Source organism: Crassostrea angulata, chromosome 1, assembly GCF_025612915.1.
Source record: "Crassostrea angulata isolate pt1a10 chromosome 1, ASM2561291v2, whole genome shotgun sequence".
Lineage (NCBI taxonomy): Eukaryota > Metazoa > Mollusca > Bivalvia > Ostreida > Ostreidae > Magallana > Magallana angulata.
The window spans coordinates 37932816-37958348 of NC_069111.1; the positions used below are offsets into that span (position 1 = coordinate 37932816).

Genomic DNA, 25533 nt, shown 5'->3' on the forward strand with positions numbered 1-25533 from the left:
GTGATAGTATTCTGTTTGTAATTTTTTTTCAAAGAAGCTAAAGCTATTAGAAAAATTACACTTTTCTCTGTTTTAGTGCTAGGTGCACCTTATGCATCACCACCATTATGTCCAATAGGGAAAACAAGTGCAACCTCCATGTCAGTATATACATGCATTCAAAGTTTATAGAATATGATGCATTCTATATGTAATTTTAGTTCATGTCATGATTTTATACAATTCGCCTCAAAACACATCAGCTTAATCGATTGATTAAAATCAAGAACCCCTATGACTAATTCACTCTCTTAAAGTTTGATGTTCAAAAGAGTGTATAATTCTTAGTCATCGATCCATAGATTATAAAGCACAGACTGGTGATCGATAATCAATCATTAATGACATGAATGGGGTAAAAAAAAGATGATCTAATTGTGTTCCTAGTTTTTGGATTCGAATGTAGCGACCGAGTTTTACTTGACTTTTATTCTTTGTAATAATCTATTCGTCCGTTTTGCTTTCTGTAAATAATATACAATGTAAATCATCTATTATGCTCTATCCGAACTACACGCCAAGAACAACGTTCATGGAGTTTGGCTAAATTTGCTTTTGATAATGTTAAGGTAATAGTGCACGTGATCAAAGTAATTGAAAGTTCGCTTGTATTACCAGAAAACCAATAGGATTGCTTAGAAAACGAACTGGATCAATTTTGACATAGCTGTCAGCTTGACATGGGATGAGTGATACACAAGTTTGATGAAACCGCTAAGGTGAGCGGGAACGTAACAAACAAGCGAGATGAACTCTTTTGCTTATCAAGTGAAGAATCCCGAAAAATACATATTACAAAATATATGCATAAAATGCGTTAAAGTTGTCGGTAATTCTGTGGGTTTTAGACCAGTTTTACTTCTTTTTTACAAACTGCATAAATATTCCGACCTTTAAAAAACATTGCTTGGATATAAATGAAGAAAACTTTACCGGGAAAGATGGCTTTTGACATATGTCCTGATGGTTAGATAAAAAGTACATTTCAGTTTAATTTTTTATCATTCATATTGATGATGATGTTTTTTCTCTGTCACATATCATCCTGATAGGTTCTAACTGTAGTATCAACAGAGGTGTAGGTGCTTTAGAAGGCATCCCCACACCTGTGAGGTGTTTTGTATTTTATTGCATCCAGATGACTATGGCATGTTTAAACATATGCATAATTAATTTATGCATTCAAGGTAAGCGACACGAAATGTCTTTTTCTTATGCATTGGGCAATGTCTGCAAAGTTGTTCCGAGAATATAAAATTTATTTGAAATATCCTCAACGTTTTTGGCTAGGAAATCTTTAGTTTTTTTTAAATTATGCGTTATTGTTAGGGTTCAATCGTTTGGTAGAACGCATTCTTGCTGACTTCAAAGAATATACAATGCGGCGTATTAACTGTCCTACTGGTATATACAAAATATGGATCTTTGCAATTATTAGTTTGACCTATTGTCAAATGGAAATAAAACGACATTGCATACATTTATCATTAAACATTAATATGAATAAGTAAAGGTAAATGGTATGTGTTAGAATGTTCACGAAATGACCTTTAATTAAAGATGATAATACAACATAACCCATGTGCTATAAGGCTACTGGAGAAATATGTTTCGTTATCAATGTAAAAACAACACGTCAATTTACACTTAAGAAGAATTTTAAACAAAAGCGTTTAGGTATTGTCACTGAACAACTCGTGATTAAAGTGCACTGTTAACGTTTTAACTTGAGAAAAAGTCTTTGTGAGCACATAGTGCAAATGTTCTTAACGCGACTAGCAACCGACATCGTAAAATAAAACGCATTAATATGTTTAGATTATAAAAAAAAGAGCAGCGCATACATGCAGAAAGAGGCAAATGTAAAGCATATCAACTTTGAAACTATTGTAAGCAACTAATTTACTTTGAACAATAGATGTACTCTTGAAAAACACTTAATATCTTTCAATTTCGAGGTGCTTTCAAAACGATTATAATGCACATCTAACCTTAGTTATTCCATGTCATGTTATTTCTTTTATCTGATTACAGGTAATATTTAGAGACAATGTAAAAAAAAAAAAGAGAATACAAATCGTTCGTGATCTTTGCCAAAAACCGCTCACTAGTGAATATATGAAGTAATGATAAATTGCCCATAGCAAAACAAGAAGGCTAATTGGAGAATCGAGCGTGAATTTAATATACTGTATAATTTGACATATTAATCTTGCTGCTACCGCTTGTGGAAGTATAAAAAGACTGTCAACACGAACTCGAGTCATTTTAACGAGATACATTTAAGAGATAACTACATTCTGATTACGTTTTGTTTTGACTTCAAACGGATAAAAAATACACTCCACGTGGATATTGTGCAGAAGGACAGTGCATTATTGAATTTAACAACGGATGAACTTGTGATGCCTGTGCTACGTTTGAAATAAGGGAACAAAACAATGCAGGAAAAAATTAAATCATTATTCCGACCCACAAGTGAAGACAGATTTAACATTTACCAATCTGCAGAGGAGGCAAAGAATGCAAAACTGCGAAATAAGCAAATCAGCAAAGTTTTGAAACAACACAAGAAAGAGGAGCTCAAGAAACTGAAGATCTTATTACTTGGTAAGCACAAAGCTGTGTAAATGTAATTCATTTGCAAAAATGTGTTTGCTTGATATAATATCATTGCTTTTGATAAATGATGATTACTTGATTAAATGTAATCATTAAATTTTGCAGGAACAGCAGAATCCGGAAAAAGTACTATCACAAAACAAATGAAAATTATCCATAGTAACGGATTTGACATGAGGTAAGGTCCAAGTTCTTCTCTACACGATGACATGCAATATTGTCGGTACTTTTAAATGCATAAATATGAGCTCTTAGCGGATAATGAATAATTCATTTAATTTTCTTTTGATTATTTTTAGTGAAAGATTAGAGAAAATATCAGACATTAGGAGAAACATCCAGCAATCTATTGTTGTTTTATTATCAGCCATGGATAGAATGAAGATTCCTCTTCACAATAAAGACAATGAACTGAGTCGAGATTTCATCATGAAGGAGGCTGGAAATCCTGAAAGCCATAGAAGAAATGTAAGTATAACAGTTCAATTCGTATTAGTTGTTTTGCTTTTCTCAAAAACTTTTTAAATCCATTTTGTAGACTTTACTGACAATGCATGTCTTATACAGGAATTTCTTGACCATGTAGAACAATTATGGAATGATGCTGGTGTGCAGGAATGTTATGGCAAATCCCATGGATTCCAACTCATTGATTGTGCGAAATAGTAAGTAAAACAATCCAAATATCAATATTCTCAAATCTTGAATACGAACCATCTTCAATTACTTAGACAGAGAAAACTAACAGAAAACATTTTGCTTGCAGCTTTCTTGATAAAATTCCTGAAATCAAAAGCCCAGCTTACGTGCCCTCAGATCAAGATATTCTTCGATGCAGAAGTTTGACAACTTCAATTCAACACACCGAATTCGAAGTTCCCGATGGTGGACATCAAGTTAAATTTGACGTTTATGATGTTGGCGGACAACAAGGAGAACGCAAGAAGTGGATCCAAGTGTTTGACAGTGTGACCGCCATTCTTTTCGTGGTGGACTGCAGTAGTTTCGATCAAACTCTTCGTGAGGATCCCGATAAGAATAGACTTCTTGAAGCTCTGGAAAACTTTGAACAAGTCTGGAATAACCGATTTCTTAGATTCGTCTCTGTGCTCCTCTTTATCAACAAAATTGATGTATTGGCGGAGAAAATAGCAAGAGGACGTGACATTGCAGAACTGACAAAATTGTATCCAGAGGTCTTCCCCAATTTTGAGAAATTCACTCCATCCAGTAAGTTTTGTTGTATATTGATATAAATGTTTAAAGCATTCTTCTTTGTCTTTCTTTGTTGACTTATATTTGATAAAAATGAAACTTACCAATTTACATTTTATTTCAGAATCTGATATCATGGAATTTTTGGAAGCTTATCCCAGTTACAAAAACGAGACCTGCAAGAAATCACGATCCGTATCACGCCATGATGTGCACCCAGACACAATTAAAACAGCTGTGTACATCAAACACCTTTTCATGGTAAGCACCTAAGTATTGAAATAAAAAATAACTTTCATTACAACATGGCACAATTCGTTATTTCGAATATTTTTCGATACAATGAATTTAATTTTTTATCCTTTTCTTTCAGAAAATCGTCCGCGGGGAGTTACAGTTAAGACAAAGAATAACACAGCAAGCCCCGAATTGGCATGATGGACATAGTTGTGAATATTTCTACACATGTGCAATTGACACCAACAATGTACAACGTGTTTTAAATGGCTGTCGATCTCTCATTATTCAAAACCATTTGAGGAGATTTGGAATTATTTAAGCAGAGACAGACATTAACCTTCTACCATTAAGACGCTGTCATTTATTTTCAGAAGTTTTCAAAATTATTTCGATTGATTGTTCTGGATCGATGTTTTGCCAGCATCACAAAACTTAGCATAGACATATATTTGTGAATATGCCATTGTTCATATTATTATGATCGAAGTAAGCACTCATTCGAAGGTGTAATACAGTACTTACTTTACTAAAGACTTTATTTATTTATTTTCGTTCAACATTGCTGTGTTTTTGCAGCAAATATTATCATACACTTTCATCAATATTGCAATATAGTTTTATAATTGTATATATTTATTAATTTATTTTATAACTATTCCTTTTACACTTGTTTAATCCAATTTACACTATTCCCATTTTTTACACTAATTGTTCTTTCTATGTTATTGTTATATACATTTTACATTGCTTGTTAATAATAAATTTGAAATGAATATGAAAAATGGATTGTTTTTCTCATATAGGTTATCATTAAAAGAATAATTCAGGCTCAGCACTTCTCGAATGAATAACAACCAAGTCCAGTATTTACATGGGGTTTCTCTGGGGGTTTTTTTTAAATTATTCAAAGATCTTTAAAATAAAGGAACGGCATTTATACAATTCAAACATAGAAGAATACAAAATGCATCAGGGATAACATGTCTCACTAATATTCTTTATATACGTTTACTGGTATACTTAAATATTAAACAAGTGTCAAAATGATTGTTGAAATCTATTAAAACTAAGCGATTTGCATATGTAAGTTAAACTTTTTATTTTAAATCCTGTTCATGATAATAACTTTAATCACACTGATAGTAAACACAGCTATTACCTTTCTCCAAATATAGAGACAAATATTATTGGTTGAATCGTCAGGTAATAGTATTAGAAAATGTATAAATCCTTGATGCTTTTTACCGGCCAGCGTTTTTAAATTAAGTTTTTAAAGACCTTATTTTGAATATTTAACTAGAGTGGTTATTTATGAAAGAAATGAAATTAAAAAATAAGCTATGAATTAGAAAACCTCCTCTTCTGATTAGGCTGCCATCAAATTAAGAGTTTCAAATGCAAAAGCTAATGTTGTGCGGTTTAGGAATAAATTTCACACAATTTACTATAAACAAGTCTCATTGTAACCCAAATAAACGTTAAGGCATTGATGCCACTCTCTACTTTTCGTGCATCATTTTTAAAAGACACGATGCTGTGAAAACAAAACAAAACAAACTTTATCTTAGACTTTTTCGAAATGCACAAAAACAAAACTTCATCTTAGACTGAAGCAATACTTAACTTGATACAAAAAAGTTTTACAGAATGTATACTGTAAATATCGGGGCCATGTATTTTGCATCATTGTTAAGAAATGGTATTGATGACATATAAAAATGAAATAAATCAGTAATCATCGGTTTTCATACAGTGACAGAAGTACTCAGATATATCAATTCATGATTAACGAAACCTCATCTGCTATGACAAGCCAACCCGAGGGCAACAAATCATTCCTGATCTTTTAGAAACCACACCAAGTAAATGAAAAGCGGTGATGTATTGCTCACAATCCGACAAGAAGGCTAATTGGAGGATCGAGCGTGAATTTTAATGAGTGCATAATTTGGCACAAGGTATATAAGGATTGTCAACACAGTGTAAAGTCAGTTAAACACTACCTGTGAGAGACTAAACATATCTACACTATAGCACCTTGGAGCTTATTACAAAACCATTGTGACTGTCAATAGTTCAATATTTCAATTACGGATTTATATTGTGATGCATCTTATCTGAACAATATGCAAGGAAAACTGAAGTCCCTGTTTAAAACAATTTGTGAGGATAAATTAAACTCTTATCCTTCAGCCGAGGAAGCAAAGAGAGCAAAGCTTAGAAACAAGCAGATCAGCAAAACATTAAAACAACATCAAAAGGAGGAGTTGAAGAAACTTAAAATCTTATTATTAGGTAAGAACTAGTTACGTTTATACATTATATCTATTTTTATAATATTTTTTCTGTTAATATCCTTCTTTTCTGTCTCTCAATTATGATAAACTAGAACTCATGTTTATTTTTACTTTCTTATAGGTACTGCTGAATCTGGAAAAAGCACAATTACAAAGCAAATGAAGATTATCCATGGGAATGGATTTGACATGAGTGAAAGACTTGAAAAAGTATCCGACATTAGGAAAAACATCCAGCAATCTATTGTTGTGTTGCTTACAGCTATGAAAGAGTTGGAAATCCCCTTCGCACAAAAAGAAAATGAGAATAGAAGGGAGTTCATCCTTAACCAAGCAGGAAATCCTGAAAGCTATAAATCAAATGTAAGTATTTTATTAGGATATATTTCGGTTTTATTTATCGTTCATTTATATAATACATTGAGTACGAACACTTGAATATGCAACGTTTTAATCAATCTATTTTTGTACACAGGAATTCCTAGAGCACACCGAACAGCTGTGGGCCGACTCTGGAGTACAAGAATGTTACAGCAGATCTCATGAATTTCAGCTAATTGACTGTGCTAAATAGTAAGTTCTTCATCAATCCATTGTAACAAAAAATAAATGAATCAAATTTCAAACAATTTCTGAATTATTTTTGTACAGTTTTGTAACCTTTGTTATCTTTTGTTTTTTTTAGCTTTCTTGACAAAATTTCTGAAATCAAGAACCCAGAATATATTCCATCTGACCAGGATATCCTCAGATGCAGAAGCTTGACCAACTCTATTCAACATACTGAATTCTGTGTTCCTGAAGGAGGACATCAAATCAAATTCGACGTTTATGATGTTGGTGGACAACAAGGAGAACGCAAGAAGTGGATCCAAGTGTTTGATGGTGTTAATGCTATTCTTTTTGCTGTTGACTGTAGCAGTTTTGACCAAACTCTTCGTGAAGATCCAACAAAGAACAGGCTATTGGAGGCTTTGGAAAACTTTGAACAAGTCTGGAATAACCGTTTCCTGAAGAATGTATCCGTTCTTCTTTTCCTCAACAAAATCGATGTATTGGCTGAGAAAATCGCCAAGGGCCGTGACATCTCAGAACTTTCACAACAATACCCAGACACTTTCCCAGACTTCAAAAGCTTTACTCCATCAAGTAAGTATTAGTACAGGTTATATTAACAAAATTATGTATGATTTGTACTCAAACATTACAATCAACCACGATTATATGTCACTTTTACTTATTTTTTCTTCTTTGTTTTTTTCAGAATTGGAAGTTCTTAAATTCCTTGAATCATATCCAAAGTACAGCAATGCAAACAATATGCACCCAGACACAGTGAAAACAGCTGTTTATATTCAACATTTGTTCATGGTAGGTTTCATGCTATATCGTTATTTTAAAATCATTCAATTGTTTGTTTTTTTTTTTATTTTGGACACAAAACAATATATATTTATATAACAAAAACTTATCTTTGAATACCTTTTTTCTTTGCAGAAAATTGTAAAAGGAGATCTACAACTGAAAGAACGAATCACCAAGAGAGATTCCGAATGGCACAGTGGACACAGTTGTGAAACCTTTTACACATGTGCTGTTGACACAAGCAACGTTCAAAAAGTTCTTAATGGTTGCCGATCCCTTATAATCCAGAACCATTTGAGAAAATTTGGACTGCTATAAACTTTTGAGAGCCATCAAAAGACCAACCTGTGATAATGGAATTATAAACTATTTTATTCTATGACATTTCGTCCCTACGCATACCTCGGAAACCTTTGACTTATGGTCCGTGTCACGAAATATATGACCATGTGTTTTACATTATTTATTTGAATACACCAACTATGATCCGTCCATTTTTCGAACAATTAATGTAGTGCTTTTTACACACTACATAAGTTCTTTGAAGGAATCTTTTGGATTTATATACATTTTTATATACATATTCTCTATTTATGTTGTTTTTAACAATTTACAATGATGTTTACACTTGTTTTTGTTATAAATATCAAAAAAAGAAAAATGAAGAAGTCTTAAATGTTTTCTCTGCTAGGTCTTTGTGTGAAAAACCAATATATTTTATGTGTAAATATATTACGCTAACTGGTTATGTTTTTTCTGGTGTTGATCAAATAACCATCGAATCACAGCATGTAGATTTCATACAACAATGTTTACTGCAACATTGAAGCTACAATTTAAGCCGTACTATGGATTCTCATTGCAATTTTTCGTGAGGAAAATCATTACTCATTAAACATACTCCCGATAAATTAGCTATGATAAGGATATGAAATGACCTTGAAGCATGAACGTATATAATCCACTTACAAATAAATTAAAATGCAATGTGAGTGATGGCTTAGAGGACATAACGATAGCATTAATTTTAATATCTTCAGTATAAATGTATAAGGATAAAGCTTGACATCTAAAATGATGACATTGTTAACGTTCCTCTGGTCAAATCACACATTGCCAGCCTTAAATTCTAAAACTTTGTTAACAAACGCTAGATTTAAATAGGGAAACATATCCCACGCGCATAATATATTTTCTTTTAATTTCGTATACATGTATTACAATAATGAGAAACTCTCAACATGGCAATTTCATTTATCATGTTGCTATATCTGTAGTTAATTTATTTCTTTTATTGGTTGGGTTTTTTTGCTGTCCACTTACCATAATATGCAGACAGGTATTAGAATGTGCAGATGGTAAAACAATAAGAACAAAACGTTTAAAACAAAATTCTTTTATCTGATCAATTACTAGTACTATGTAATGGATTTGAGGAAAATCGATCTTTGTATAATATCGTTGACATCGATTTAGACATGTGTCATATTCTAATTCGAGTTTGTGCATAAAACATTACAAAGATTGCACTTTTTAGAAGCACAAATTCTCTCCTGGTTGACTACACCACTCTCATAGCATGATTAACCATTTATCTGACGTTAAAAATATGATACAAAACACATGACCAAGTCAGTGGAGAAGAGTTGTCTATCTTACTTAATTTTTCAAACATATAGTCATTTAAATTGTGGTATTTAAAAAAAATTATAACCTGGTGTAAAAGTGTTCAACTTTTTAAACTAAATAGTACCCCTTAAAAATATAAGCTGAACTTAGGAAAGTAATACCATTCGCAATTTCAACAATGAATCACGAAATTGACAGAATTTAAACAATTAAGATATTTTTCATCATTTTATCTAATAAGCTGCGCATCTTGTGAGAGCATGTCATCTTTTACTATCATTGTATTACGGTGTTTTCCCAATTTAAACACACCATAGTCCTTGTACATGTCTTGGTATAATCTTACGCAATTCTTTCCATGAATTTTGTGTATGCAGACATAATTAATTCTCTAGCGGAAGTGTTATCCTATCTTAAGTAAATTCAGTTCATTTCACACATATTCCATTACCAGGACAGAGATTCAATATCGAAAGTAATTGGGTGTTTTGTAAGTATAGCAAAGGATACAGCATGGGGACAACATCATTGCCAGGTTAAAATTAGACGTACACATACGCTTAAGTTGCACTTTTGTGAGCAGATTTTGTAATTAACTTGTGCTTTAGGTAAAACTTCATGTGATAATGAACTATTTAAAATAAATTGTATACAATATAGATGCTGATTAATACAGTTGGCATCCATTAGATACATTCAAAACATGAAATGATTTTTTTTATAAACTTGGATTGGTATATTTCAAAACGCTGTTTAATCATTTGCTGTAATTAACTTACCACAATAACTTAGTAAATAAACATTAACATAATTAACTTTTCTTTAATTTTCACATGATTTTCAACGTTTTTATCTGACGACTCTTTAAATACTATGAATCAAGTCAGTAAGACTCACGTAGACGCTAATTGACGTTTTTATTGTCTTTCATTTTAACATTATGATGTTTTAAAATTAAAATTTAACATGACTTCCTCTCTTTGAAATACAATATTCATATACTAAGCCTTGATAATGAAGGGTGGGTTCTGTTTCTGATGGATAAACAGTTTTTATAACTAAATTAATCGCCGTTAACTGACTTGTTATGATAATGTTTTAAGAAAGAAAAACTTTTTTTTTCTTCAAAATATAAGTTAATTATTTAATTTTTTTTTACATAAGATAAAGGCAATTTCAGTAGATGATAAATAGATATAAAACATGTACATACGACATATACTATAATCAGAGTCTCTACCATAAACGTTTTATTTACTATTGTAAAAGTTAATTTGGCGTTCAAACATATTATCATGCTTGAGAGGGGGCAATTGTGATCATGATTAGACATGATTTATCTTCAAATAAATGACCCATGTACCTAAACTGTAAATTCCTTGTTTCGGAGCTGTACATGACCAAACGCCGAGACATCTAACACATACGCATTAGTGGCCTTAATATTCCACCCAGCTCATGGTTTTTGGATTTTGTGTTTTTCAAAAATATAGCTAATATGTTTAAACTATCCTCTCTCGTGCTTTACCTTTCTCATTGTATTTTCAGAAAAGTTGTAATTGGTCATCCACATCCTCTTCTATTTCATTTATCTACACGCGACTATGAACAAACGTCGTCCGTAACTGGAATTTAATGTCATTGCGTCTATTTGTTCACCCCAATACAACAGTTTAATTTTTTGAAGTTGTCTTTAACTCAAACTGTACTAGAGAAACAAGCAAGTTGGCATCTGTTTAAGGGCTGTCAACACCATAGGTTGTATTTTGGAGCTTGTTTTATTTAACTCGACGAACGTGTTGTATAATGATGCAACTGTTTCATGTGATTTTTGTCTTTTAACTTACAGGATACCAAGAAATATTCATTGAATATTTTTATGAATAAAACTTCAAGGAAAATAAGATGTGCCTTTAAAAAGAATATTTATTTTTTGTATCATATTCGAACATCTCATTTTTGCCTTATATAATTATTTTTTTTAATATTGGATGTTTCGAAAAACTTTATGTGGTTGTGTATACCCTACTAATTTAATTTTATGTCGGTTGTATGTAAATAATACAGCTTCTTTGGTTCAATTTTTGTGTGTGTAGAATCCTTTCTTTTGTACATTATTTGGCACCTTGCAACTCAATTGGCATGCTCAATTAAATTGATCTTGACATTTTAAGTTCATAACACAACGTTCATGTTCTAGTACTTCTTACCTTTCTAATCCATCTTTTCAAATTTTGTCTGACGTATCCTCTCATAACATCAGTGGTATTTATCGAACGATTTCTTTTAACAAATATGTTTTTTATGTAATAATAAATTGAAGACATTGTAAAAACAAAACCATGTAAATCATTTGTTTGTGTAAAAACTGAAAGCCTTATGATATACAATACCTTAATAATAACAATTATTATTATTATAAAATGCATTTATAGTGACGCGGATATGAGTATCAACAAGAAAAGAAACATCCTGAGTGTGCATCTTCGCAGTGGCATAATCGTGTTCAATATTCTACTATATGGTGGGCCTATCAAAACTGTTATGTTCTACTTAATAAACATGTTCAAGACAATGTAAGTAAACCATTACAGAAATGTGATAATTATTCGTTTAGTGTCTTAAAATATTTCCGCAATCCCGAGTTTGGCGGCGATGTCAATATTCTTTGTGGTCCAAACATGATGGATTTCTATAAAACTATTTTGTTGAGTTTTGTAATATAAAGGAAAGCGATCTTATTGGTTGAACCTATTCCTCCTAAAAATAGTCCACGAGGTACAGTAACTTGTAAATGAAGAAACTGGCGACTATTTTAATGTTGTCCTGCCTAGTATAACACATAGTGGCCCAAGGTTTGACATTAATTGACTTGTTTTGTTAAATCCAAGAAAATCATTAAAATTCTTCTGTAAGTGAACAGCAATTTACACCTGATAAGACAATGCCGGAAAATTGCCATTTAATTAACTAAGTGAGTTACACTTTGATGAAAACAGTTCCTTAGGTGAAGAGGTGAAGGGTTCACCCAAAATAATTAAAATTCGACAAATTTTGGCAATAATGGAAAGAATTTATCACAATGGTCGCAAGGATGTAATTATAGTATCAATATACAACATAGTAATTAAGTGGACATATATGGAATATAACTTATATGTATATGTATTAAAATTCTGCACTTTTCCCGTCTTAATGTACATGCCTTTATCGGGGTTTGATAATAATATCAACATTTGATGTAAGGCTCTTTTTTACAGTTAGCAATATACCTCTACATACATGTAATACTACCTTTATTGATTGGGTTAAATTTTAGTTTGTTTTGTTTACGATGCAATTATTCAAGGATTTGAATTATTCGGAAGTCTAATAAGTGTACAAAGTACAATAACCTTTTATAAATATAAATGAAGGTCAAACAAACAAAATACATTTTATTTTGATTTACTTATCTAATATGAATTTGCGGTTTTTGACCACTTAATATTATAAGACAAATATTTGTTTCCTAAAGATGTTTCCTTCGTTTCAAAAGATATTATTGCGTAAAATGATCTCAATTTATCATATTGTTTTTTTTCTAAAACGTCGATTTGTTGATTATTAACAAATTACTTGAAGGGATGGACTGAACTCTGTGACACGATACCAACATCATGGCTGTATCGTAAATGTACGGAAACCGCGAAAAAAAATATTACAATATCAAAGATATTCATGGTGAGAGATTTTTTCAACAGATCTGTGATGTTAACAAGGTGTTTTGACAGTTAACAGCTTTACGTCTCTTTTGAAACGAATTTGAAAATACATATATTTTTTATAACTATTAACTATAACAAAACCACTCCCTTGTTTTACGAGTATTTTGTAGCAGGTTTAATGATCAACTTTTGTTGAACAACGCTTCTTTCAGGAAATAAGCTTTGAGAAACAAGTACCAAAATTAATTAGAATATGAAAATAAACTGACCCATTCATGACACAAAATGTAAAGAATCGTCCGCAAATCTGACAAGCAAATTGAAGAAACTGTACACCTCATGCTAATATATGTCTTACTTTACAACAGTTTTATGGATGTTAACGTGTTAAATAAATATTCAGAGGATTTTTTTCAGGTTTAAGTCAAAGTATTTCTGTCCTTAAAGTTTCTTCTCTCAGAAATAAAATTGTAAAAAAAAAATAATTGAAACATACTAGCAATATGGATAATTGTTTTCAAATGATTAAACAAATAATCAAATCGCTCAAAATAGTAATGGTAACTTGTTTTTATTATTTCAAAATACTTTGTCAAGCAAAACCACTTTAGTCATCCAATGTTTAAACAGTTAGAAATTCAAATCAAAGTATTATGCACTGCATTTACTACTAGAGTTTTGTTCTAGTTCTTGTGTGAAGTAATGAACAAATTATTCTGTTAATAGGCTTAGGATTTCCGATTTGTCACCATTTTAAAGCTCCATGTCCAGTTTGACCTTTCAGTTATATTTATGATAAATTTATTGAAATAACATAATATTTATCATTTGGCTTAAATAAAACGTTAAATTTCAATGTTCCCAAAAAAGGAGGAAAATATAAATTAAATAAATGATGTAGGAAGTAATCTCTGTATTAACAATTTATTTACATACAAATAGTCAATGTATGTCAATCATCCGTCATCGCAACAGGAAGGCAATCAGGCATATTAAAAAATCAAAGAATTAATCAGGACCAATCTTGGACTGCTGCGCCTCATCTTGATGGCCATAGCATGGCAGCAAAACATGCACAAATCCAATTTGCGTTCAGTCAGCGCATGTTATAATTATCGTCCGCCGTCCTAAAACAGGGCTATATATGAAGTTGCATTTTCTGTAACATAAAAAATGAAGTTTATATGTATAAAAATATTTATCTCATTTGTTGAATGACAAAACCTTAAGCAAGTAAGTACATGCATGCGTAACTATTAGATTTATATAACTTTTGCTTTTCTACTTAGATGATTGGCAATAAGTGGGATGCCTAAATCAACTAGATCATTATGGTAATTCATTGTGTCATGCGTATGCAGGCTGTGCAACTGTAAATATGAGAAGAATCATTTTGCACAGTATAACCACAATAGCTTTCAGTTGTTTTGGGGGTATAATGGTTTACTTACTCTATTAATGTACAACCTTGAATAGATAAGATCCTGTTTATATTGTCTTGTTATATGTTTGTATATACAACGAGTGCAAAAACTTTACTCGTAAAAAAAAGTTTAGATAAAAGGCATACATGCGATGATTCAATTCATATATTTTGGTTCTAAGGCGTATTTCGTGACATGATTCTTTACCTTATTTTTGAAGTATTTGATCAACTTCAAACTGACTCATTTTACTTCCCAAAGAGTTTTCAAATGATCTGCCAATCAATTGATTTTAGTCATTGGGTGATTTGATATCATCGATCTTTTACTTACAGGTAGCTGTCAACGTTAAAAACAGCTGCCTTTTGATTCCTTTTTATAGTCTTCTGTTTTGAATAAACAAATAAGATTTTTGAAGACAGATTTGTAGGAACCCCTAAAAACTGAACAAATTGAGTTGCATTTGCATCATTGATTCAAACCTTTACAAGGTCGATATCTGCATCGCAAATTCTAAATGCAAGTACAATTAACATGGCATTGTATGTATAAACACCTGTATACAAAAAGATGTAAAAAGTTAGTACATATCCTATAACACTAGACCAGATCTTTTCATGTATCGCAATGAATACAACGTAGTCATCAATGAGCGGTGTTTGGAACAGTATAAGTACACTATTAAGTACACCTGAAGAACTTTTAAAAAAATTAAAATAAAAGATTATAACTAGACTGTTTTCTCCATTGTATTCCCAGAAAAGAAACATATGTAACATTTCAAGAATCTATTATTCTTTCATATCAAAATTTATGCAGGCTTTTAATTTCTTTTAATGTAAACTTGACATTACTTTTGAATACAAGTGATTAAAACATTCAACGCAGAATTAAAAAATAAAGAATTCCACTCTATAAAAAGAATTGCAAAATTCCCATCGAAAATTGGACGTTGACATTTAGTTTTAATATGTGTAGGCCTACGCTATTTACCTCATTTCATAAGTTTTGGTGTAAGTTCCCAATGTTATGACTAGAACTAATGCATATATACGTGCTTGAACACCCCTGCATTATATGTGGTTTTGTGGGCACTATTCTGTGTTAGGCAGTAATTGGCTAGACAAGTTGTGAACTAAAAATTTCCCAAAGATTATTAAGAATACGAAATAAAAATGCATTGTCAATTAGTTACGCGATATCATCATGCAGGTGATTTCAACGAACTCGTAATTATTTGTGACTCACCTTGAGAGAAACTTATAAGCATCGATCGATCGATGTATCATACCAAACCTGAAATTTGATTTATTTATCTTCAATAACATGGCACCTCGCCCAGGTGAACTTTACACTGAAACAAATGCTTCCCATCATAACGTTTGTAAGCTGATTTCTGTCATTACATTTGTGTCACACATCAAGGTTGTATGGTATCAAATAAGGAAAACTTCCTCGTTTTTTATGTTTCTAATTTTCCTCCTTCGTTTTTAAAGATCATCAATTAATATTGTTTGTTGTAAATGGGAGGCAATGACTCCATTTGATGAATGCTCGATAATTTCCTTAATTGTTTAGTATTTCATCAATGATCACATATACGCAGTGTTACTTAATTACAGACAATTACTCAAATAGAAATGTATATTATAAATTTAGGCCCTAGATTTGGATGGTTTTGCACAAGAATATAGGGAAGTTGTTTTACATTAAGAAAATAGAATAATATCAGGCAAAACGTGCAGTTGCTTTGTATAGTATTTCTCTCCAAGAATAAAACTAAAGATTAACCGGGTTAAAAGAACTATACTAGTAGTTATGTACCTAAAATATTGAGGATCTCGTATCATGCATCGTTTACAGTGAATGTCCCAGGTACAATGGGTGTAAGTTATTAGAGTAAACGTATACTTTTTGACAAGGCTTGCAAGGGCACTCAAATTGCATTGCAAATATGAAGATCTGTTGTTCATTTTAACATTCAAATTCGGCTAAAACTTGTAAAAGATTAAAGAAAAAGCTATCGATGGCTCAATTTAATTTGATAAAATATATTCATAACTAGGAGTTCATTTATTACCATAAGCTGCATACTAATTAGATAAAAGCAGTGCAAATGTTTTGAATTATTATGCAATTTATAATATGTATATACATATCTGAATGCTTTTTAAAATAAAAACTTACCTTGTTTGCTCAAAGAAAATCCAGGTATACAATCTAGCTAACTCTAAGACTTGATGCACAGTCAATATTTTTGTTTTATTTTTAAAAATATTGAAATAATTTCATTTCAGTTATAATCTTAAATTAATATTATCTTCAGAAATTCTAACGAAAACTTGACACTTCTTGCTTTCCTATTGTTTTATATATCGTTTGGCTTACAGACGCTGAGATCATGCACATATAACTAACTGAATGTCAATTCTGACATAAAATCGGATTTCTACATATTTGAACGATAAAGCAAGCAGGCCTTGACTGGCGCTTAACATAAGGGGGGCAGCACCGTTGTAGAAAAGTCATTTACGATTCACAACTGCCAAAACGCTAAGGTTTGATTTCCAAAACGATTTCAAGGACTAATTTTTATCAAGCTCAAAAGATTTAAATTTTTCAACATCTGAATTCGGAGATGCGAGTAAAAATCTAAAATATTTTCTATATTAGACTAATCATCACTAGTAGATAATTTAAAAAAATATAGTGTAACCTCTGTGTAAGATAATAGCTGTAAGACAGAATGTAGAACTTTGAAAGTATTAGAAAGAGAGAGAAAAAATGTAAATTGTAATGACTTTATTCACATTTTTAGCAAATTAATCTGAAATCGATCATTTCAAGTTCTTTCTAATTTTATCACATCAAATGCAAAAATATAAGAAAATGAAAAACGGCAATAGTACTGGAATCGTGCACAATGCGTGCACCCGGTTCAAAGCAGCTTTGCTTAATATTGTGGTCAAATTCAAAATCGCCTAATCAAATGAAAAAAAAAACCCAAAGAAAATGAGAAAGAGAGACATTTAGATTGAATAGCGGTTATACATATAGTTAAGACTTTTTTCATTTATTACAAAACATCATCTTGCTGGGCAACAAGTGCATTGTTTTATGTAGGTTGCAATATCATGCTGTTAAACCCTTAGTAGGTTTTTTTTAACAAAAATTCCAAAATGAATACATAAATAATTGTCTCTATTAACTTATTTCTTACTTTTTTTGCCGCTGGTAAAATTTGCATAAACATGTTCACCAATTTCTTGTTTTAATTAGGTTGCAAAGAATAACTAATTAAAGACATAATTTTGATTGTCAAGGAAAATGTTATTTTCAGTGAAATCATGAAAAACCAAACATTTACCATAATTAACCCCCCTCAAAAGATAATAGTCTGTCAAATGATGACAAGAGAGGGCATACACCACCAGCGTTTGATCAATTATAACTCTTTGATAACGACATTTTTTTTTTAAGTTACCATTCAGTGCTGAGGAAAATGGCTTTTTTACTTTGAGAAAATTATATTAATAACATGATGTTACATGGTATATATAATGTTATGTCCATTTATGGTTTTTTTAAACACATGGAATCGCATCATAGACTACTACAAGGTGAATTGCTTTTTATTGTACTGCTAATTGTATTTACCATTAAACGACAGATCACATTGGACACTTCAAAATACCCCAAAATTACTGTTCAGTGTAATATATAGTGATCAATTAAATAACACAAAAAAGCGTGAAAGTATCACATTATTATAGATGATGTTCTTTTATTTCATTATCTACAATTAATTCTACATAACAGTTTTGAATGATTTATCGATATCTGTTCCATTAACCGATCGTGTGCATTTTTACTTAATAATTGAATGGCACATTTTCATGATTCTATTTTCTTTTTTCAAACTGATCGATTTTTCAGTATACTTAATATAATAGAGTATCGTTAACAGTAGTGCTTTCAAACCGAAAAAGATATTTTAGAGGAATAAAATCACTGAAAGTTGAAACATTAAGTTGCCATAGTTTTTTTGTATTTTTTTTTGTGTGATTGCGCGTGTATGGAAAACTGTGACATACTAAATATGTTATGTAGAACGTTCAAATTATAATTCAAATAAGCTTGCATGAAAATAGAAAAAATCTACGGAATATTTATATAAAGATAAATATTTTATCTTAACCAACAAAATCAATCAGCCTTATTACATAAATTAGAATCTTTGTCACATATGATGTAACGTTGAAGGTCATTGTAAAAATACTTCTAATAAAACTGTACGATATGCAGAACGGTATTATTCTTCGAAAGTCGGTCAGCTTTGTTAAAAAAAAGCTTTCTTTTTCCCAGATTTGTGCACGTGCGAATTGTTTTACATACAAAGAAAGAACTACAACATCTATCTATCTTTTTTACCGCAAACCTGTCTATGACGTCATTATGTATTTTTAGAGCAAAGCCACAAAGTTCAATCAAAGATATTTGAGGCGGGAAAATGATGTACTGCAAGGTAGGTAAAATTGTGTAATAGTGTTAGAACATGGCCACAAAATTGAGATATTGTCGTATGTCTGACTTAACTATCTTGTGAAAGTCGAAAGTTTTGACAACAACATAAACAATTCGCTTTTTAAAACTCGCCTTGTTTTTTTCGTGATTCTATACTAAAAGTGGATTTACCAATGTTAAAGAACCAATATTAAACGTGGTTTTTATTAAGTAAAATATTTTCAATCTTAAATTCAAATTTAAGTATAAAGATGTTTTTACTGTAATTCTGCTTTTGATAACTCTCAACCCATTCCAAATCTTCAGGAAACAACAAACCGTATTCCCGCCACCAAACCATTACTTCATGTACAATATTCTCAAAGTGCGTTTGCACTGACATTTAATTATTTATAAGTTATTAACCATGGCAAGTATCTGAGATAGGTGCAAGTTACTTGTTTGTTAATAAATGATAGTTTCCATGGAAATCGAAAGGAAGAAAATAGTTCCAATTGCCTTTATAATTTAAGTTAATTTTCATTTACCTCTTGTTTGCGTCACTGGCGATAAAAGTATTATGGCATTTTTAAATAGCATGCAACGTGTACGTGATCACTTTAAAAAGGGTAATTGTAATGTGCGCAAGTGACCAGTTAAAAAAGAAAGTTAAATAATCATTTTTATCAACTATTGCAATGGTGATTAGTATAATTATCTTTTTTATATTATGTGATGTTTTCAACTTCATGAACTTTGCTCTAAACTTCTATAGGCTAATATTTTGAATTTTGTTCAATGGTTTCAAGATCATGCTGTTATAAGTAAGTAAGTGTCTACAAGATAAGACGTTGTATACAAAATGATGTTAGTTCTTTAAAAATATCCTACCGCGATGCTGAAATTGCACATTATTCTTTATAACTCTTACATCTTACAGTGGCATTTGTTATCTCGATAAGAGGAAATATTTAAAATTGATATTTTGACGACTTTGTTGCATTGGTAAATTAAGAATATTTTGTTCTGTTTAGAGTTACTCAACCGTTTGAGCCGTTGGGATTTGTTGAATTACAATTTAAAACAAAAAATAAAGACTTTTTTATTTTCAATTTCTTTCGGACATTCACCTTTCCAGGAAACCCAAATAAAGATTACATCACCTATTATTTCAAAAACAAACAGCTCGATGAAGTAACTGGCTTAAAATCACGATAATTTATCAGACACTTGTGATTAAACATGTCGAGGAATCTAATTCATGTGTCAATTGGGTTTGATTAAACACACTAACGAATTTGCTTTTCGTTGAAAAGTGGACGTGAAACTTCAGCAAGACAATGTTTTTATAAAGTTGAACAGTAGTTTATGCAACGTTGACAAAACTAGAAATGGTGTAAAAGAGTTCATTTCTCGGTGAGATTGCACTTATGATCACAACATCAAACGGCGGAATGCCACTTAAAATATTTTGTTCTAGATGAAAAATATTTTCGGTAAAAGAGCATTGCAATGTTCCATATCTCATGCAAACTTGCAGTCTCAAAATCAGGTAATTCAATTGATATTAACAGATTCTACATTAAATATAAAGTTGACATTACGTTTATCCAATGTCAACAAGAATGAAAACGACATTTATATGTGTGTCTTTTGTTTATACAGTTGTTTCACAAAATGAATATGATTTTATTATTTTGAGATCAATATCACGATTCTCAAAAATCAATGAATTTCGGTGCCCCGGTGCTTGCATTCTCATATACTGTTAGATAATTTCATGACCTTGTAATTAAAATCGCTAGTATATATTCTACGTTTACCGTAGTTTTAGTCCAAAAAAGTTATTACATGATCAACGTTCTTGTTCTTAATCATAAAAATATGTTAATAGATGTCAATGATTTCAAAAATCACACAAATCACAAATTTTCAAATTTAATTACTTCGATTGTTCATATAAGTGGACACACTTGTCAATGTATACATTAATCTGTATAGAAACTGCTGACTACATATAGGGCACATTGTTCCTAAATAGAAACGAATACGTGTGCCAAACCATACTAGACCCAGATCGGTCCCTTCTATTTTGGTAAAATTTTGTGATTAGCATTCAAAGCATTTGCTTATATCCTCTTTTTCTCTCACTGCTATTCATATCTTCCTTGTAATTGATCATGAGATTCAATGCTGAGAATTCTAAGTAGCAAAACGCCTCACTGAATCACGATTGTAATCGACCATCACTTTCCTATTCATGGTTTGCACAAAACTAAATCTGTAATTTCAATCTTAAAAATTGTTCCGCTGTTTCATCTAACCATAACTCTTTTATTCTAAAGTTAAAATAAAACATTCATGTTGAAAGAAAGTTTTGAAATATGGTACTTTTTAAAACCTACAATTCTCTTTTTTACAGTACTCCCTGGGTACGACATAATACCCTGTATATGATAAAAATGTAGAAGTAGTAACATACTGTAAGGGTTTAGTAAGACTGATGACAGCAAAAAAATATGTAGCCGGTTGGCAGACTTGCTGACATTTCTTGGTATCTTACAGACAGCGAGACGCAGACTGACTATTAAAAATAAGAATCACGTTCGTCGAGCTATGAGGAAATGAGAAGCGATATCGGGACAAACTGGCTTAAGTTGAAAAGCTGCAGAAAGGGAAGGTTGGTATTACAATTCTTGTGAACTTTATTTTTGTATATCGACACCAAACCATTTCAAATGACACCGTAGCTATAATAAGGTCAAGTGTTTGAAATAAAATTTGAATTTGAATTAATTCGTCAGATGTTAAAGTATTTGTATCCTTACTCTTTGAACCGGACAACACCTTGCATATCTACAGGAAACACTGTTTGCTTACGAACACTCAAGCAACAGTTAATATTCTGTGTGTCGTAAATATCAACTTAAAGGGAAATAAATATTACTAAGGTAAGAAAGACACTGACAATTTGTTTTAAAAATTTTGAATATATCAATTTAAACTTATTTAATGTAACAAGTAACAGATTTTATTATCGTGTTTTATAAAGATTTTATTTTTTAAAATTAGTTTTAAATAAAGCTATAATAGATAAAATACTTCTTGGGGAAAAACTACATCTCCGGTATTCATTTTAATTTTTCTAGGCTTTTTTTTAAACAAAATATGTTCTTTTTTACTTGTTTTGATATGTTGTGTAGGAATCCTGAGGGAAACTTGTTGTAATTTTGTCCGATAAACTATCTTTAAGTACATGTATTATCCCTGTTTTGGTTCGCACGTGGATTGAACACGGGACGGTCAAACGTCTATCCTACTGTATCTTATTTATGTCATTAAAACATATTTATTACCGAATCTGAAGGGTTGTATATAAATTAATGATAGGTCTAAGTAGCCTGTATGACGTCGTCGTTATATTTGACACCTGGTCAGACCAGAAACTAATGGATATGGTGTAAAAAGACACATTCATCTAAAAATAGTATGGCGAGTTGATGAGCTGTCTTACGCCTCGATGTCATAACTCTGTCCTTTCTGAATAGGAGGAGTGATACAATGGTTACACATAGGAATTTTTACTTCATATTTGTTTCTAAGGAGTGAGGGAGAACTGACAAATTTCTCATAAAACCCAAGACTTTTTAAAAATATCCACATAGTTTTAGTCACTTATTAATTGACATTTATTTCATATCATTTCCAAGAGTAATTTCATCATCAAGTAACATTGTAAAGGAATATAGAGGCTATTTTTCTGTTTGAAAATACCAGCACAATACGTCATGTTTAAATAATTTATTCACTATTGGAATTTATACACTATTGCGATCATCGTAAAGGATTGTGAAATATCCTAAAAACGTTGAAAAATACATACACGGACAACCATAAAGGGTAGTAGTACATTATGCATAAGAATAAAGATATTAAACTATGCAAGTCAAAAATGATGTTTTTAAAAGAACTTCTTTCGAATCCAACATATCCAAGTAAAGAAAGGAGGCCTAAATGATGCCATATCTTCTCAAATGATTCTGCACAATTAGAGTTCTACATCCATTTAACACTCTCTGAATGTTATTGGTATCAATCGCGCACGTGTAGAAAAATTCACAGCTGTGTTCGTCATGCCAATGTTTGTCTTGTTTCGTAATTCGTTCCTTCAAAAGAAGTTCACCTTTGACTATTTTCTGCAAATAATAAAGATAAATCAAAAAGGATATATTTTAATTGCAAATTGCTATGAAAATTAAATTTATCAATGACGTAATTTGGATCAGACAATAATTCAAACTCAAGTACCTTAAATAACCGTTTTATGTAAACAGCTGTTTTTACGGTGTCTGGATGAACGCTTATAGGTAATGTTTGGCGCGTTTTTCGTCTAATATCTGGGGTAGCAGTTGCAAAGGCATCGAGAAAATGTTCTTTCTCTGCATCTAAAATTGCAATCAGCTCAATACTATAAAATGGAAAAAAGTTACGTTTTTATTTTTAAAAAAAAGTATTTTTAAAAAGATATACCTACCAGTTGGTGTAAAAGTCTCAAAGTCTGGAAATACATCTGGATACCTTTCTGTTAGCTCTAAAATGTCCCGTCCCCTTGCAATTTTCTCTGCTAACACGTCAATTTTATTGATGAACAAAAGTACTGACACATATCTGAGAAATCTGTTATTCCAGACTTGATCAAAGTTTTCCAGAGCTTCAAGAAGCCTGTTTTTCTCAGGATCCTCACGAAGAGTTTGATCGAAACTACTGCAGTCCACCACGAAAAGAATGGCGGTCACACTGTCAAACACTTGGATCCACTTCTTGCGTTCTCCCTGCTGTCCTCCGACGTCATAAACATTGAATTTGACCTGATGGCCCCCATCAGGAACGCCGAATTCAATGTGCTGGATGGAAGTTGTCACACAACGGCATCTTAAAATGTCTTGGTCGGATGGCACATATGCTGGACTTTTTATTTCAGGTATTTTGTCTAGAAAGCTAAAAGAAAAAAATCATTAAAACGAAATCTCGCAACACATCTTAAGAGGTACGGGATTAAACTTCACCCATGTATTGATGTAATGTACATACTATTTGGCACAGTCAATTAGTTGAAATTCGTGTGATCTGCTGTAACATTCTTGAACCCCCGCATCTGCCCAAAGCTTTTCAGCATGCTCGAGAAATTCCTAAAGGAAAAAAAAAACAAGATACATTATTTATAAGATGTTACCGGGAGGCTTAGATTTCATGTGCTATCATTGGAATTAATTGCATCTTCAAATAACTAGGTAAATAGTCTTACATTAGTTCGATGAATTTCAGTATTGCCAGCTTCCTGAAGAATAAACTCCCTGCTTAGTTTGTTTTCTTGGTTATCCAGATTCAAATCTAGTTGATTCATGGCCAATAGTAGAACCTATACTTAGAAGACAAAAACCATATTGTCATTTTGAACGCAATATACACAAAATTGGTTGATGCGTTTACAAACTAAAATCATACTTTCAGTGATATAACACACGATTGATCTATATTAATGATTTAATATTCTATTTTTACACTCACCACTATCGACTCCTTAATGTTTTTTCTAATATCAGAAACCTTTTCAAGCCTCTCTCTGTAATGATAATCAAACAAAAAATTGTTTTTATCATCTAACACATTAGTCTAAGGAAGGAAAATTCATCACAAGTAAAGTAGGTTTATTACTAAATTTAAAGAATTATCATTTACCTCATGTCAAATCCGTTTATGTGAATGATCCTCATTTGTTTTGTTAAGGTGCTCTTTCCAGACTCTCCGGTACCTTTTAGAAATGATACATATCAAAATTGAAAAATGATTATTTTTCATCATTGAACAAATACATTCTTTATGGAAAAGTACGCAAGACCCTAATTGAATAGTTCTTTTTTAAAAAAAAAAAGAACTGTTGAAAAAAAAAACTTACCAAGTAATAAAATTTTCAGTTTTTTTAGTTCCTCTTTTTGATGCTGTTTGAGGACTTTACTTATTTGTCTGTTCCTAAGTTTGGCTTTCTTGGCATCCTCAGGCGATTGATAACAGCTAAACTGATCCTCGCACGCCGCACTAAAACACAATGTCAGTCTGTCCCTCATGACGAAGAAATATACAGAAGATTGTCTTTTGTTTCAACACATGTAGCTAGTCCATACAAAATCACTGTCTCTCAGATAGTCCCTGCTTATATGTTTATATCCACACGCCTCAGTAACGTACTCTATAAATGGAATACGAATCTGCTTTGTGTGTATTCCAGCCTTGTCTGTGACAAACTGGTTTCTATTTGCGTTGACAAGCTTTATATAGACTAAACCATGTGGTTTCATGTGTCAGTTTACACTGCGTAATGAATTCATGCTTTCCCTGTAATTAGCAATTGTCTTATCGCTATATATTCATCACCTCTCATTTACAGCATTTGTCAAACAATAAAAATGATTTGTATCTTTTTAGTTTGTCCAT

General features: G+C 31.4%; 2 protein-coding genes across 2 annotated transcripts; one reads left to right on the forward strand and one right to left on the reverse strand.

Moving 5' to 3' along the window:
* Positions 1-2196: 2196 nt before the first annotated feature.
* Positions 2197-8424, forward strand: LOC128191462 (uncharacterized). The gene is made up of 13 exons (XM_052863537.1): positions 2197-2649; positions 2767-2839; positions 2961-3129; positions 3229-3326; positions 3428-3891; positions 4001-4137; positions 4250-4370; positions 6310-6411; positions 6535-6776; positions 6889-6986; positions 7099-7562; positions 7678-7784; positions 7911-8424. The coding sequence occupies exons 1-13, from the start codon at positions 2481-2483 to the stop codon at positions 8094-8096; spliced, it is 2430 nt and encodes an 809-aa protein (XP_052719497.1). The 5' UTR covers positions 2197-2480; the 3' UTR covers positions 8097-8424.
* A 14596-nt stretch (positions 8425-23020) lies between these two features.
* Positions 23021-25322, reverse strand: LOC128191445 (guanine nucleotide-binding protein G(s) subunit alpha-like). The gene is made up of 8 exons (XM_052863512.1): positions 24998-25322; positions 24781-24853; positions 24610-24664; positions 24347-24460; positions 24133-24230; positions 23576-24039; positions 23350-23486; positions 23021-23237 (listed from the first exon to the last, which is right to left on the reverse strand). Exons 1-8 carry the CDS (start codon positions 25164-25166, stop codon positions 23052-23054), a joined length of 1296 nt encoding a protein of 431 aa, XP_052719472.1. The 5' UTR covers positions 25167-25322; the 3' UTR covers positions 23021-23051.
* Between the last annotated feature and the right edge of the window lie 211 nt (positions 25323-25533).

Excerpts from the sequence above, each read along its gene's own strand:
- LOC128191462 (XM_052863537.1), top strand. The coding sequence starts at position 2,481 with ATGCAGGAAAAAATTAAATCATTATTCCGACCCACAAGTGAAGACAGA. Across the intron at positions 2,840-2,960 it reads AGTAACGGATTTGACATGAG|TGAAAGATTAGAGAAAATAT; the intron begins GTAAGGTCCAAG and ends GATTATTTTTAG. Across the intron at positions 6,412-6,534 it reads ACTTAAAATCTTATTATTAG|GTACTGCTGAATCTGGAAAA; the intron begins GTAAGAACTAGT and ends ACTTTCTTATAG.
- LOC128191445 (XM_052863512.1), bottom strand. The coding sequence starts at position 25,166 with ATGAGGGACAGACTGACATTGTGTTTTAGTGCGGCGTGCGAGGATCAG. Across the intron at positions 24,665-24,780 it reads ATAAACGGATTTGACATGAG|AGAGAGGCTTGAAAAGGTTT; the intron begins GTAAATGATAAT and ends TTATCATTACAG. Across the intron at positions 24,040-24,132 it reads CTAATTGACTGTGCCAAATA|CTTTCTAGACAAAATACCTG; the intron begins GTATGTACATTA and ends TTTTTCTTTTAG.